The 16949-nt window shown below is 45.4% G+C and overlaps 1 protein-coding gene across 5 annotated transcripts in view; it reads left to right on the top strand.

Moving 5' to 3' along the window:
* The window catches only part of FBXO47 (F-box protein 47), an 873621-nt gene that overhangs the window by 717368 nt on the left and 139304 nt on the right, over positions 1–16949 (top strand). The window contains exon 10 of one of the 5 annotated variants that reach the window (XM_063959706.1): positions 363–533. The exons of the other annotated variants lie outside the window; for them this stretch is intronic. Coding sequence (XP_063815776.1) covers positions 363–518 — 156 coding nt within the window. The 3' untranslated portion in view covers positions 519–533. Of the gene's footprint in view, positions 1–362; positions 534–16949 lie in introns of those variants that run through there. 5 annotated transcript variants of the gene reach the window in all.

The following is a 16949-nucleotide window of genomic DNA, read 5'->3' as shown; positions in this document are numbered from 1 at the left end:
GGTCGCCCCCCCTAGCACATTCCTGCCTATGGACAAACTGTCTGTGAAGTCCTGCTCCTTAACCCATTCCTATCTCAGCTGGCTGTCAGCTATAGTCAGTGGTGTGAGTTGCAGCAGCTCACAGCAGGTGCCCCTTCCTCCCCACTCACCCTTTTGGCCTGCACAGCAGTTAATCAATCAACATAGTTTGTTTATTGAGACTGCTTTCATCTCCCCAGCTTTCAGTCTGTGCTGATAATAGGAGATCCAGGAAGTGGCTGTGTGTTGGGGGCGTGGCTTCACTTACATGACAGGCTAGTGGGCTAATGGAAACAGTATAGTGTGATGACTTTTCTGCACACTGAGAGCATGCTGCATTCCAGCACCCAGAGACCAGCCAGCTGCCAGAGGGACTTTCCTGCCAACCTGTACCATTGACCAGCCTGTGGAAAAGGGACCATCTTACCAGCCTGTTGCAGTGGAACCAGCCAGTAAGAGATCTTCTTGCTATATTCCCTAGGCAGGGTATTACAGGTTGAGTCTCCCATATGTGCAACACAGTAGAACAGAGGATGTCTGTAGTAGTGTATAGGTTTTAAAACATTCCTTGTATTTCATAATATTAAACATTACATATCACGTCCTGTCAGTGAAATACTAAAATTATAGCGAGATGCGTGTAAAACTACAGAAAGAAAGTGTGCATAAAAATGCTATACAAAAAAATATGGTGTATGCTAATTTGTCCTCTATTTGGTTAATTTCTCATAAATAACACCATACTCCTTCTATGAGGTATCAACTTGGAATTGTCCTCACCGTATAATTCACCTACAAGGTGACCTCACAAATGAGTATTAGTTACAACTGTCTTCAAGTTCCTGTATAGCATTGGTCCTATAATGTGCATCAAACAGTTTATATATCAGTGGGAGAGATCCCTTGATTATAAATGGCACCCTAATAGCTGGTAGGGATATATTGCAAGATAAGCAGGTAAAGGATTTGTTAGTGGGTGTTTGGTATAATAATCACTTCTACAACACATCAAATCAAAGTCCCCCAATATGACATCTATCCAAATCCCTAAAAATATTTAAATTGCTTGATATGGTGTGTCCTCGGGAGCCTCACTCTCTTATAACTGATGTCATTACAGACAAGGGGCCTAATTCAGACCTGATCACTGCTGTGCATTTTTGCACAGCAGCCGATCAGGTCTGAACTGCGCATACGCCGGCGCATGCCAGACAGCCGACGGCCATCTCAGCCCTGCCAGGCAGAGGCAGTCGCTGGGCAGGAGGGTGCAGGCCGGTGGCGTTTGGCCGCCCTTTTAGGGTTGCGGTCTGGGCAACGCAGGTGTGCCCGGACCGTGCGGGGGGCAGGCTGCGACCCGATCAGTGACTAGTAGCTCCCTGCCTGTGCCCAAGAGCTGCGCTGGTAGGAAGCTACTCATCAAGTACAAAAGCATTGCCGCTGTGCGATGCTTTTGAACTTGTACGGTGGGGCAGAGCCAGACATGCTGGGCGGACTAGCCCTGTGCTGGGTGTCCCCCGCATCAAGTTTGAATTATGCCCAATGTCTTGTCACTGTTGTTGCCACAAATGACATATTTTGATGGCCCTCTATTATACCATCCATATGTTCATCATAATTTATGACACATCATGTACAGTTGTGTTACCTACAGTATACAAAGTTGTAATTCCCTAATATTGGGGAATAGCAAAAAAATATTAAATTAAAGCAGAATGCCTGGATTAATTATGATTGACTTATTCTATATCAGCACCTCATATTAACATGAGAAACAGTAACAATCTGATAATAGATATATAAAATAGACAATCCTAGCAGTGCGCACAAGCAGAAAAAAAGCAGCTTGGTGAGCTCAATATTTTACTTAAAGTTATCCTCACCAAATATGTGCCAAAAAAGGTTGAATAGAACTTATCCAGCGCTACTGCATACAGTATGTAGGTCATTCATAAATATACCACTTCAGATACAGCAGATGTCATATCTCACAGTATAATTCTTATTAGGCTCATTCAGATATACCCAAAATGTAATAGATAAGCAATTATAGTGAAATACTGTTTAGTAATTGTAAGATTTAATATGAGAAAAACAAAAACATATAAACTCCACACAGATTACATGTATTTCCAAGTGGCCACATTTTGACAATTACCAGCTAGACATGAACTGTTTTTAAGCAGTTCAGAATGCACTTGAAACCGTGCAAGTCCTGGGTTCTACCACTGGTGCAGGCTCAGGTTTGGCTGAAATTTACAATTAGTAAACAGTACTTCGCTATATTTGCTTATCCCTTTCATTTTGGGGATAGCTGAGTGAGCCTAATAAGAAGTATGACATCTGCTGTATCTGAAGTGGTATATTTATGAACAACAAACATATGCAGTAGCACTGGCTAAATTCTATACAACAATGTGATAATACCTATAATTCCTTAAATTAATTGTATCAATCAGATATCTTTGGTATACTAGCAACATATTTCTGGAGGAAAAAAAGGGTGGTGGGGGGATTTCCCAAACCTATGTGGCACATAGATGCAAAAGGGATTTTAATCCACGGGTGAACTCCTGCGAGTATTACGTACTCTTACTTAATCCTGGTTAGTCTCAAACTCCATTATTGGACAATTACAAATGTGGAATTCATCTGTTAGGGTTGGCAAGTGTTGAGTACTGTGTGGGATTATCAAATAATTGGTCTAACCCCCCAAGACTCTGTGCCTAAAATCCCCTTGGTACTATTCAGCAGTTCCCCTTATTATAATAATATAACAGGGTATTATAATGTGTCTTCCCTTCCTGGTTCAGTAACACATAGTATGCCAGTTGTTACCATTTGTATCCATAAAAGTTGCTAGTATCCCAAAGAAAGGAATTATAGGTATTATCACATTGTTACTGTTTCTCATTTTAATATAATGCGCTTATATAGAGTCAATCAATCATCAAGGTTTATGATAATACTGTATTTCATAACGACGTTGACATATAAACCTTGATGATTGACTGTCTATATCAGTACCTCATATTAAGATGAGAAATAGATGCAAATAATTACTCCAGACATTTTGTTTTTATTTAATTATTTTATTTAATTTTCTTTTGCTATACCCCAATATTAGGGGATTATAACTTTTTATACTGTAGGTATCACAACTGTACGTGACGTGTCATACATTATGATGAACATAAGGAGGTATTTGGATAGATGTCATATTGGGGAACTTTGCTTTGATGTGTTGTAGAAGTGATTATTATACCTAACATCCACTAACAAATCCTTTACCTGCAATTATACCTATTTGTGTGATGGAAGAATTTGGACTGGAGAGGGGAGGAGTCAAGATGAGAGGGGAGGAGTCAAGATGAGAGGGGAGGAGTCGGGACTGGAGAGGGGAGTGGTCAAGATTAAACCGTAAACCGCCCCCCCTAAAAGAAAAGTCTAGATCCGACCCTGGTTTCAGAGTAGCCCTGGACATACTTACCCTGTGCGATGCTCCCAGCGATGCTGAAGCTGTTTCTGCTTCTGATGTCAGACATCCGCCCTCCGTTGGTCTGGACATGCCTGCGTTTTTCGGTCCACTCCCCGAAAACGGCCGCCAACGCTGTGGAGACGCCCAGGACCACCTTCTTCCTGTCAATCTACTCAGCGGTCCGCTCTGCGACCACTTTGTTCTTTGGACGCATCGTAACCTGGCGACCTCTGTCGCCGGGCAATGTCACGCATGTGCAATGCGGCCGCCGTGCATGCACATTCCGCACCCGTTCGCACCGCAGCGATAAACCGCTGCGTACGAACGGGTCGGAATGACCCCCAAAGAGTGGGAGATTTTGTTTAGTAACAAGAATATTTCGGAAATGTGGGATGTTTTAAAGGGGTTGCTGGATAGCAATATTCATACATTTATTCCCATGGGCAGTAAACGCAGGAGTATTAAACTCAAGCCGATGTGGCTTAACAAGAAGGTTAAGGCAGAAATGGATAAAAAAAGCGGGCTTTCAAAGCATTTAAATCTAATGGAAAGAAAGAGTCCTTCAAGTATTACAAGGAATGTAATAAGAAATGCAAAAAAGCAATAAGAGCAGCTAAAATGTTAAATGAAAAGCAAGTTGCTATAGTGAGTAAAACCAATCCTAAAAAAATTTTTAAATACATAAACTGTAAAAGGCTAAAAAAGGGGAATATAGGTCCATTAAAAGATGAATTTGGAGAATTGATAAATGATGACGAAATAAAAGCGGAAATACTGAACAATTTTTTTTCATCAGTATTCACCAGAGAAGAACTGTTGGTGGGAGTAGAGCATAACATTTGTGACAGTAAAGATCCATGGTTAGAAACTTGTTTAAGTGAAGAAGTAATCCGAGAGAGACTAAGCAAAATGAAGGTTAATAAATCACCTGGTCCCGATGGACTTCACCCGAGGGTTCTAATGGAGCTTATTTCACAACTAGCACGACCCCTGTACTTGATTTTCAATAGTTCAGTTAGATCAGGCATGGTACCGAAGGATTGGCGTATAGCTGAGGTAGTGCCATTATTTAAAAAGGGATCCAAAAATCTTCCGGGTAACTACAGACCAGTTAGTTTGATGTCTATGGTGGGGAAAATATTGGAAGGAATTCTAAGGGACAGCATACAGGAGTAATTACAGACCACTAGGATTATTAGCAAGAACCAGCATGGGTTTGTGAGGGATAGGTCATGTCAGACTAACTTAATTAGCTTCTATGAGGAAGTGAGCAATAATCTTGATCAAGGAAAAGCAGTGGATGTAGTCTTCCTAGATTTTGCAAAAGCATTCGATACAGTGCCTCACAGGAGACTGATCATCAAATTAAAGGAGAATGTCCTAGGAAAAACTATTTGCACATGGATAAGCAACTGGTTGGATAGCAGGGTACAGCGAGTAGTGGTCAACGGGAAGTACTCAACCTGGTCCCCAGTAGTCAGCGGTATACTACAAGGGTCCGTACCCGGTCCACTACTGTTCAACATATTTATCAATGACCTAGAAATAGGCCTGGAAAGTACAGTGTCAATCTTTGCAGATGATACTAAACTGTGTGTCACAACTGAGGGCCTGAGCTGACGGGAGGCAGCCTCAGTTGTAGGGGCTGAGATGTACCGGAACCTGGGAGGTTGTATCAGACCCCTGGACATGTAAGAAACATGAATAATAACTGCCCGAAGGCGTGACCACGACAACTTGGATAAAAGTCAATGATGTTTATTATGACAACTCCGCAACACAGCAGCAGTAAAAGAAAACGTAAAAGTCAGCAAAGAATAAATACAGTTCCTGGGTACTACAGGATGGCAGGAGCCACAGGGCACTGGTAGTGTGAGATAGTTCTTATGATCTTCTAGATGGAAAGTCCTTACCAGGCCCGACTGTAGCAATGGAGATAACCCAGGATTGTGCCAGCTGGTGTTCCAGGAAAAGCTGGGTTGCTGAAGATAAAACAGCTGCTGTGGATACTGGCTGGAACCAGACTGTTGTTAGCACGGAGTGGATACTGGCTGGAACCAGTTAAATAATAAATGAACTTGGGAGCGATGAAATATGAACTGAAATGTAGAACTTGAGAGCGGAGAAATAATAATACCGGTGGAGAGTGGTAAAGTGTAGAAAGGACACCGGCCCTTTAAGGGAAGCTGTACTCTGCTGGAAGCTGAGCTGGAAGCAGGTAATGTTGTAGCTGGAAACAGATGAATCCACAATGGATTGGAGAGTCAGGCTACACCGCAGGTGGAATGCTGGTGCGGGTCTCTATGGTGGAAGTCTTGAGACAGGAGCTGGAACCTGGAAGACAATCACAGGAGAGAGACAAACAGGAACTAGGTTTGACAACCAAAGCACTGACGCCCTCCTTGCTCAGGCACAGTGTATTTATACCTGCAGCAAGGAAGGGATTGGCTAGGCAATTATGCAGATTATCAATACTGAGAACAGATTGGTGGAAATGATCAGCTGACAGAATCCAAGATGGCTGCGCCCATGCAGACACTTGGAGGGAAGTTTGGTTTGTAATCCATGTGGTAATGAAAACAGCAATGGCGGCGCCGGCCACCGGAGACAGGAGGCGCCAGGCTGACAGATGCACATCCAACCACGCGGACACAGCGGAGGCCGCGGCTGACGCAATCGCCACTCAGACACTCTGCATGCAGAAGTTCAGGGACGGCGGCGGAGGCCGCGGGAGACGCCATGCCACACCATATGGCGTTTACTGTGACAGCGTCCCAGAGTGACAGGAGAGGATACAGGAATGTACACATCAGGATAACAGATGGGATCCGGTCCTGGAGCGCTGAGCCAGCCTTAGGAGGCATCTGATGGGTAAGAAATGGCGTCCAGATACCCGGATCGTGACAGCACCCCCCCCCCCTTTAGGAGTGGCCCCAGGACACTTCTTTGGTTTTTGAGGAAACTTGGAATGGAATCTCCGGACCAAGGCAGGAGCATGGACATCAGAAGCATTGGTCCATGAACGTTCCTCAGGACCATAACCCTTCCAGTCAATAAGATATTGTAGTTGACCGTAACGGTGACGTGAGTCCAGGATCTTGGCCACTTCATACTCAACGCCTCGTTGAGTTTGGACTTTCGGAGTTGGAGGAAGTGAGGAATGAAACCGATTCAAGAGCAGCGGTTTCAACAGGGAAACATGGAATGTCCTGGGTATTTTTAAGAAGGGAGGCAACTGGAGTCTGTAAGCAACAGGATTGATGACTTGTTCAATCTTGAAAGGACCGATATAGCGAGGTGCAAACTTCATACTGGGAACTCTTAACCTCAAATTCTTCGTGGATAACCATACCCGATCACCCACCTTGAGAGCAGGAACTGCTCGACGCTTCTTATCCGCAAACTTCTTGTACCTGAACGATGCCTTGAGCAGAGCTGATCGTACGCTCTTCCAGATATTGGCAAACTGATGCAAGGTGATATCCACTGCGGGAACAGAAGTTGCTGGAAGCGGTTGGAACTCAGGGACTTTAGGGTGGAATCCAAAGTTAGTGAAGAATGGTGTTGAAGCAGATGAAGAATGATACTGGTTGTTATGACAGAACTCGGCCCAGGGAAGTAATTGAACCCAGTCATCTTGAGAGGAGGACACATAGATGCGGAGGAAGGCCTCCAAGTCCTGATTCACCCTCTCGGTTTGACCATTGGTCTGAGGATGGTAAGCCGTGGAAAACTTTAGCTTGACTTGGAGGACTTGACATAAACTTCGCCAGAATTTGGCTGTGAATTGAACTCCTCGATCTGAGATAATTTCTTCAGGAAGACCGTGGAGTCGGAAGATCTCTTGTATGAATACTTGAGCCAACTTGGAAGCTGACGGAAGACCGGTGAGAGGAATGAAGTGTGCCATCTTGGTGAACCGGTCAACTACCACCCAGATGGTATTGAACTTGTTGCACATGGGTAAGTCTGTAATGAAATCCATCGACAAGTGGGTCCATGGTCGACGGGGAACGGATAGTGGAACCAGTTGCCCTGCAGGCGACTGGCGGGATACTTTATGTTGGGCACACTTTGGGCAAGATGCAATAAACTCCAAGACGTCCTTTTTCAGAGTTGGCCACCAATAGGACCTAGAGATAAACTCCAGGGTTTTTTGGATACCTGTATGTCCGGCAAAACGGGAAGCATGGGCCCAATGCATGAGCTTCTTCCTTAGCATCGGCTTCACAAAACTTTTCCCTGATGGGGGCGTAGAGTCCATCCCTACCGTGGAGAATGCCAACGGATTTATAATAGGATGCTTGTCTGAAGACTCTGACTCATTTTCTTGCTCCCATGAGCGGGAAAGGGCATCGGCCTTGCGATTCTGAGAGCCCGGACAGAACTGGAGTTTAAAGTCGAACCTGGAAAAGAAAAGTGCCCATCTGGCCTGACGAGGGTTGAGACATTGTGCGCCCTTCAGGTATAAAAGGTTCTTGTGGTCTGTAAGTATGGTGATTGAATGAGAAGCTCCCTCCAACAGATACCTCCACTCTTCTAGAGCGAGCTTGATGGCTAGCAACTCCTGGTCGCCAATGGCATAGTTGCGCTCAGCTGGGGAGAACTTCCGGGAGAAGAAACTGCAAGGGTGTAAATGGCCATCTTTAGCCCTCTGAGATAACACCGCTCCTACTCCAACGGAGGAGGCATCCACCTCTAAGATGAAAGGAGAGTCGATGTCAGGCTGTTTCAGAACAGGCGCAGAGATGAACCTTTGTTTTAAAAGATGAAATGCTTGCATGGCTTCTTCAGACCACTTGGACGGGTTAGCACCCTTCTTAGTGAAAGCAGTAATAGGCGCCACAATGGTGGAAAAGTCTCGTATAAACTTTCGGTAATAGTTGGCGAACCCTAAGAACCTCTGGACCCCTTTGAGGGTTAAGGGTACCGGCCAATTTTGGATTGCTTGTAGTTTCTCAGGATCCATCTCTAGTCCGGAACCGGACACAATGTACCCTAGAAACGGAATGGACTTGACTTCAAAGACGCATTTTTCTAATTTGCAATAGAGATGATTGACACGGAGACGGGACAGAACCTCTTTAACCCAAAAACGATGTTCCTCTAAATCGTTGGCAAAAATGAGGATATCGTCTAGATAGACCACGACATGACGGTATAGAATGTCTCTGAAGATCTCATTGACAAAATGCTGGAAGACAGCTGGAGCATTGCTCAATCCGAAGGGCATGACGAGGTACTCATAATGTCCGTCACGGGTGTTAAAGGCGGTCTTCCACTCGTCACCCTCACGGATCCGGATGAGATTGTATGCACCTCGCAAGTCCAGCTTTGTAAAGATGGTAGCTCCGCTAACTCTGTCAAAGAGCTCAGTAATCAGGGGTAAAGGATAACGGTTCTTGATGGTAATGTCGTTCAAACCTCTGTAGTCGATGCACGGCCGCAGACCACCATCTTTCTTTTTTACAAAAAAGAAGCCTGCGCCTGCTGGAGAAGAAGAAGGTCGAATGAACCCCTTTGCTAGGTTCTCTTTAATATATTCCTCCATAGAATGCGTCTCAGGCAGAGACAACGGATAAGTTCGGCCTCGAGGTGGAACCTTCCCTGGAACGAGATCAATCGGACAGTCCCATTCTCTATGAGGAGGAAGGATATCAGCAGAAGCTTTACTGAACACATCCGTGAAATCTTGATATGGAGGAGGTGGAACATCAGACGACCTGGGGGAGGAAGAACAGACAGGCAATACTTTAAACAAACATGTCTCAGCACAGGAGGAACCCCATGCCAGGATTTGCGTAGTCGTCCAATCAATTGTAGGATTGTGAAGACGGAGCCATGGAAGGCCCAGGACCACAGGATGTGTGGCTCTTGGAATCACTAAAAAAGAAATAAGTTCGGAATGAAGAACTCCCACTCTCAGACGAACTGGTAGAGTCCTTAAAGAAATAACTGCATCAAAAATTTTGCTGCCATCCACGGCAGTTAAAGAAATGGACGAAGGAAGTCTCTCGGTGGGTAGGGACCACCGTTTAACATAGGCTTCGGTAATAAAGTTCCCAGCTGCTCCGGAATCAAGGAGGGCAATGACGTTCCGATAACGTTGAGCAACTTGAAGCGAGACTGGGAGATTACAATCTTGAGGAGATGGAGAGGAGATCATTACTCCTAGCCGGCCCTCTCCTTGGCGAGCTAGGATTTGGAGTTTCCCGGACGTTTGGGACAGGCATTAATGGTGTGAGACGGAGCTGCACAATAGAGACAGAGAAACTCGGAGAGACGTCTTCGGCGCTCAGCAGGAGTTAAACGGGAATGGCCAAGTTGCATGGGCTCATCTTTAGATGGTGACAGTTGACGAGGAGGAGGAGCAGAAGATTTTGGAGCAGATGATCTTCCACGCTCAGTTACTCTCTCTCTGAAACGTAAATCAACTTTCGTGCAGAGTGACATTAGCTCATCTAACTTAGAAGGTAAGTCTCTGGTAGCTAACTCATCTTTAATACGCTCAGATAAGCCATGCCAGAATGCAGCATACAGGGCCTCGTCGTTCCATGCCAGTTCGGATGCCAGGATCTGGAACTGTATCAGATATTGTCCTACAGTACGTGACCCCTGGCGTAAACGGAAAATCTCGGATGAAGCTGAGGTTACCCGGCCTGGCTCGTCGAAGATGCGCCTGAATGTTGACACGAAGGCAGTGTAGGAAGATAGCAGGGTGTCGGACCTCTCCCATAACGGTGATGCCCAATCAAGGGCTGAGCCACTGAGAAGAGAAATAATGTAGGCAATTTTTGTACGGTCACTGGGAAAATTGCCAGGTTGTAGCTCAAACTGAATCTCACACTGGTTGAGAAATCCCCTGCAGAATCTTGGAGATCCGTCAAATTTTGCTGGCGTTGGAAGATGAAGACGTGGAGCAGAAATGGGTAAGGTGGGTGGGGTTATAGCTGGAGTCACTGTGGTTGACGCACCAGACGCGCCTGATCCACGGAGAGTTGTCTGAATCCCATCCAGCCGAGTAGTGAGATCCTGGAGACAGCGGATGATGTGGCCCTGTGCAGCCTCCTGATGTTCTAGTCGGGCTGCCAGTTCTTGCATCGGCCTGGCCGCTTGATCCTGGTCTCCGGCTGGATTCATTAGGTCAGTGCTTACTGTCACAACTGAGGGCCTGAGCTGACGGGAGGCAGCCTCAGTTGTAGGGGCTGAGATGTACCGGAACCTGGGAGGTTGTATCAGACCCCTGGACATGTAAGTAACATGAATAATAACTGCCCGAAGGCGTGACCACGACAACTTGGATAAAAGTCAATGATGTTTATTATGACAACTCCGCAACACAGCAGCAGTAAAAGAAAACGTAAAAGTCAGCAAAGAATAAATACAGTTCCTGGGTACTACAGGATGGCAGGAGCCACAGGGCACTGGTAGTGTGAGATAGTTCTTATGATCTTCTAGATGGAAAGTCCTTACCAGGCCCGACTGTAGCAATGGAGATAACCCAGGATTGTGCCAGCTGGTGTTCCAGGAAAAGCTGGGTTGCTGAAGATAAAACAGCTGCTGTGGATACTGGCTGGAACCAGACTGTTGTTAGCACGGAGTGGATACTGGCTGGAACCAGTTAAATAATAAATGAACTTGGGAGCGATGAAATATGAACTGAAATGTAGAACTTGAGAGCGGAGAAATAATAATACCGGTGGAGAGTGGTAAAGTGTAGAAAGGACACCGGCCCTTTAAGGGAAGCTGTACTCTGCTGGAAGCTGAGCTGGAAGCAGGTAATGTTGTAGCTGGAAACAGATGAATCCACAATGGATTGGAGAGTCAGGCTACACCGCAGGTGGAATGCTGGTGCGGGTCTCTATGGTGGAAGTCTTGAGACAGGAGCTGGAACCTGGAAGACAATCACAGGAGAGAGACAAACAGGAACTAGGTTTGACAACCAAAGCACTGACGCCCTCCTTGCTCAGGCACAGTGTATTTATACCTGCAGCAAGGAAGGGATTGGCTAGGCAATTATGCAGATTATCAATACTGAGAACAGATTGGTGGAAATGATCAGCTGACAGAATCCAAGATGGCTGCGCCCATGCAGACACTTGGAGGGAAGTTTGGTTTGTAATCCATGTGGTAATGAAAACAGCAATGGCGGCGCCGGCCACCGGAGACCGGAGGCGCCAGGCTGACAGATGCACATCCAACCACGCGGACACAGCGGAGGCCGCGGCTGACGCAATCGCCACTCAGACACTCTGCATGCAGAAGTTCAGGGACGGCGGCGGAGGCCGCGGGAGACGCCATGCCAGGTGTAATATGGCGTTTACTGTGACAGCGTCCCAGAGTGACAGGAGAGGATACAGGAATGTACACATCAGGATAACAGATGGGATCCGGTCCTGGAGCGCTGAGCCAGCCTTAGGAGGCATCTGATGGGTAAGAAATGGCGTCCAGATACCCGGATCGTGACACTGTGTAAGGTAATTAACTCGGAATTGGATGTGGAGTCCTTACAGAATGATCTATCTAAACTTGAACTCTGGGCGTCTAAATGACAAATGAGGTTCAATACAGACAAATGCAAGGTTATGCATTTCGGGACTAGAAACAAACTTACAGCCTACATACTAAATGAGGAACGACTAGGTAAAACAGATTTGGAAAAGGATTTAGGGGTACTCATTGATAATAGGCTTAATAACCATACACAATGTCAAGGCGCAGTAAAGAAGGCAAGTAAGGTGCTAGCGTGCATAAAGCGGGGAATTGAGTCAAGGGACTCGGATGTAATCCTGCCGCTGTATAAAGCATTGGTACATCCGCACCTGGAATATTGTGTTCAGTTTTGGGCACCACTGTATAAAAAAGATATCGGTGAACTTGAAAGTGTTCAAAGGCGAGCTACTAAATTGATTAAAGGCCTAGAGGGACTGGATTATGAGGAAAGGCTTAATACTATAGGTTGAATATGTATACACTAGAAAAGAGGTGTCTAAGAGGGGGTATTATTAATATCTTCAAATATGTAAAGGGGCATTACAAAGAGTTATCAGAGGAATTATTTATTAAAAGAACACAGTTTAGGACACGCGGGCACTCGCTGCGGCTGGAGGAGAGAAAGTTCCGAACGCGACGGTGGAAAGGGTTCTTCATTGCTAGGGCAATTAGGATGTGGAATTCCCTGTCAGGGAAGGTGGTAATGTCGGACTCTGTAAATGGATTTAAAAAAGGAATGGATACATTTCTGAATGAAAAAGATATCCAAGGTTATAATATTTAAAATATCAAAATGGTTAATCCGGTGGTTATATGAGTTAAAGTAGTTAACTAGTCATAAAACATTATTCTGCAGGTATGTAGATTCATCATAACTTAATACAGGTTGAACACGATAGGCAAATTGCCTCTTTTCAACCTCAATTACTATGTTAAGATGAGCCTCAAATTATGATTTCTGCTCAGATGTTCCCATTTTAACACCAATAATTTAAAAATGTACCCAGATGGAGAGTAAGAGGCTCAATTAGCAGCACAAATATAAGAGAGTAGTGGGTTCAGCCTTACTCTTTACCATTAGAATTACTAAATGGTTTAGAAGTGATGCCTTTAGCAAAAAGATTGTGGCCAATGCTATGCTGAATTGCCAGCGAGAAATTTACCAGTAAAGCCCATGCAAGTTAAAACTGTAAACATAGGGACTTCTGTTGGGCGGAGCATCATGATGGCTGCATTTTATGTTACCTCTGTCTCCCCACTGCTAAATCTGCCTCCATCCTACAGCAGAACTTAGGCAAAAGAGACAATATCTGTCAAATAGTGTAGTGGAGGTTCGACTCTACCCAATGCACCGAACATCGGGGGGAATGGAGCAGTTTAACCACCGGAATCCAGCCTGCTAAATCTGAGGCCTATTTGTTTCCCAGTGGTGTGTACCGGCGCCATTATTTGCTCTGCTACTTTTCTGGAGCTGATCCTGCCCTCCCTCCCTAAGCTCACCAAGCACTGGAACCTTACGTTGTTTGACTATGCTCTGGATCTCCTGAGCCTTTTCCACCGGTAGAAATACTCTCTGTATCTCGGTATACAGTATCATTCCCAAAAATTATAATCTCATTGTCGGTTCCAACTGCGATTTTGGAAAATTGATGATCCAACCGTGCTGTTGAAGCACCTTCGGGGACAATGCTATGTTCTGGAGTAGCTTGTCCCTGGATCTCGCTTTTATGAGGAGATCGTCCAAGTATGAAATTATGTTGACTCCTTGTTTGCGAAGGAGAACCATCACCTTGGTGAATATTCTCGGCGCCGTGGAGAGTCCGAACGGTAATGTCTGGAATTGGTAGTGGCAATCCTGAACCGCAAACCTCAGGTATGCTTGATGTGGCGGGTAAATGGGAACATGCAAGTAAGCATCCTTGATGTCCACCGACACCAGAAATTCCTTTTCTTCCAAGCTGGAAATCACCGCTCTCAAGGATTCCATCTTGAATTTGAACCTTTTCAAATAAAGATTCAGAGATTTTAGGTTTAAAATCGGTCTGACCGAGCCATCCGGCTTCGGCACCACAAACAGGCTTGAATAAAAACCTTGGTTTCTTTGTTCGGCAGGAACCATGGCAATTATTTTGTCTTGACATAATTTGTGTATTGCGTTCAGGACATTTGTGCCGTCCTGAGCAGAAACTGGCAAGGCTGATTTAAAAAATCGGCATGGGGGAAGGTCTTGAAATTCCAACCTGTAACCTTGGGATACTATCTGTAATATCGAAGGATCCAGGTCTGAGTGAAGCCAGACCTGGCTGAAATATAATAGACGTGCCCCCACCCGATCGCACTCCCGCAGAGGAGCACCAGCATCATGTTGTGGCTTTTGCAGAAGTAGTTGCTGACTTCTGCTCCTGGGAGCTTGACGGTGTTGTAGATTTTCTACCTTTTCCTCTCCCTTTTCCTGTGACAAAAGGAGTACTCTTAGCCTTTTTGTACTTGTTGGGCCGAAAGGACTGCATAGTATGAGAATGATATACTTCTTTTTTTTTTTTTAGCCGGTGTAGCTGCCGACGGCAGAAATGCTGACTTGCCAGATGTAGTAGTTGATATCATGGCATCTAGTTTCCAGAGAGGGCCTCACCATTGTAGGGGAGCGCCCAATATTTCTTTTGGATTCAGCGTCAGCATTCCATTGGCGGATCCAGAGCGCCCTGCGGCTGAAATCACCATAGTAGAGGCCCTTGAGCCCAGTAAGCCTATTTCCTTCATAGCCTCAACCAAGTAACCTGCAGAATCTTTGATATGACCTAGAATATCATCTTTATTGACCGTGTCAATATTAACAATTAAATTGTCTGCCCACTTTTCCACTGCGTTACCTACCCATGCAGAAGCAATCGCGGGCCTGAGTAACGTACCCGTAGCAACATAGATGGACTTTAAAGTCGTCTCTAATTTGTAGTCAGCAGTTTCTTTTAATGAAGCTGACCCTGGGGCAGGTAAAATGATTTTCTTTGACAACCTAGAGACTGAGGTGTCTGTCATTGGGGTGACTCCCACTTACGCCTATCCTCTTCAGGGAAAGGGTACGCTATCCTAAGACGGAGGAAAAGTCCCCACCTGTTTTTTTTATTTAATTTAAAATAATCTTTTTCCTCAGGTGGAGGTGTTGTGTCAGGAAATTCCAACACCTCTTTTATAGTGACTATCATACATTGAATGCTCTTAGCCAATTTGGGATCTACCCCCCTCAAATCTCCAGTGTCGACTTCAGTGTCGGAATCTGTGTCAGTGTCCCTTTGCATAATTTGAGTCAGAGACCTTTTCTGGGAACAGGAGGGGTACCGAGTGGGTGACGTGGAGGAATCAGCAAACAGAGCATCCTCCACAGACTGTCTTACTTTGTCTGTTGTTCAGACTCAGAGAATTTACATATTACTCTGCAGCTTTCTCACCCACACAGGCTCAGAAGACTCTTGTGCCTCCAAAATGGTTTCCTCTGGGGAAGAACTTTCTCTAGACATGTTACACACGTGTACAGTCACACCACACACACACACACACACACACACACACACACACACACACGGGAGCTATTGGGGACAGATCTACCTAAAGTCTGTCAGACAGACCCAGACGGGATTGCCAGTCCACACCACGCGCCCTATATGTATTACATACAATGAATATACATATATACCAAAACAGTGCTTTTTATCCAATGTGAAGCCCGCAGACTTCAATAAATGATGTGCTCCCCTCCCCTTCTATAACACCCTGGTACTTGTATCAGCGATGTGTGAGGAGAAGCAGCCTGTAGGGTCAGCGCTCCGGCATCTCTGTGAGGAGAAAATGTCGCCAAATGAGTGTTACAAGCAATTCTGAGGTAAAGCCCCGCCCCCTGTAATGGCGCAGTTCAGCCACAGTAATATTTATACTGGCGGGGGTAGTGTACATCAGCGGCTCACATGTATGTACATTTTGCCAGTGAGAGTAAGGATTTATTATGTCCCTCAGAGCGCGCCCCCTTCCCGCACCCTGCACCCTGTGCTGAGAGACATGTTGCTGCACAGCGTCCCGCGCTGCGCTGATACCTTTATGCCGCTATGATGACCGGAGGGCCCCTTTCTGCAGGTCTCCGGTTAATACTCACCAGTTTTCTGACTTCTGGCTCTGTTAGGGGGTGGCTGTGGGAGTGAGCAGCAGCCAGGCAAGGGCTGTGTTCAGTACCCTTCAGGAGCTAATGGTGTCCTGTCAGCGGAAGCAGGGCCATTAAACTAACTGAAAAGTTGGTTCCTATTCCCCCCCCCCCACCCACCCTATGTCCCACGAAGCAGGGAAACTGTTACCAACAGCTTCCCTGTAAAATAAAAAACCTAACAAAGTCTTTTTCAGCAAAACTCAGTAGAGCTTCACTGATGTGCAGCCAGTCTCCCGGGCACATTTTCTAAACTGAGGTCTGGAGGAGGGGCATAGAGGGAGGAGCCAGTTCACACTGTTGAAAAGTCTTAAAGTGGCGAAGGCGCCTGCGGAACCGTCCATACCCCATGGTACTAAAATGGACCCCAGCATCCTCTAGGACGTAAGAGAAAACTGCTTTACTGTTACAATTGTTATAACAGTGGTAGTTTTTCTGCACATAACTGTATACCTTATTAAGGACAGCTTACGGAGTGTACTGCTACCAAATATTGTTTTTTGAACTTAACCTATTCCTTTTGGAAAATACTGTGCACATCTGCCATCTAGTGGCTTTTGGTATCCATCACAAGATAATTCTGCTGTTGCCTATGTAATTCTATACTCAGTGGAGGATTTATATACAAAAGGCACTAACATAATACAAACAAATTCACTATTCCAGATTTATTCCAGTATACTTCTGTATTTTACATATTACAAGGTATTTGATCTGTTATATTTCTTCACTTAACTTACTGCAGTTCATTGTTTTATAACTGTTAATACTTAT

This window comes from Pseudophryne corroboree, chromosome 3 (assembly GCF_028390025.1).
Source record: "Pseudophryne corroboree isolate aPseCor3 chromosome 3, aPseCor3.hap2, whole genome shotgun sequence".
NCBI lineage: Eukaryota > Metazoa > Chordata > Amphibia > Anura > Myobatrachidae > Pseudophryne > Pseudophryne corroboree.
The sequence above is the reverse complement of the archived record's forward strand: the minus strand, read 5'-3'. Positions and strand labels throughout refer to the sequence as shown.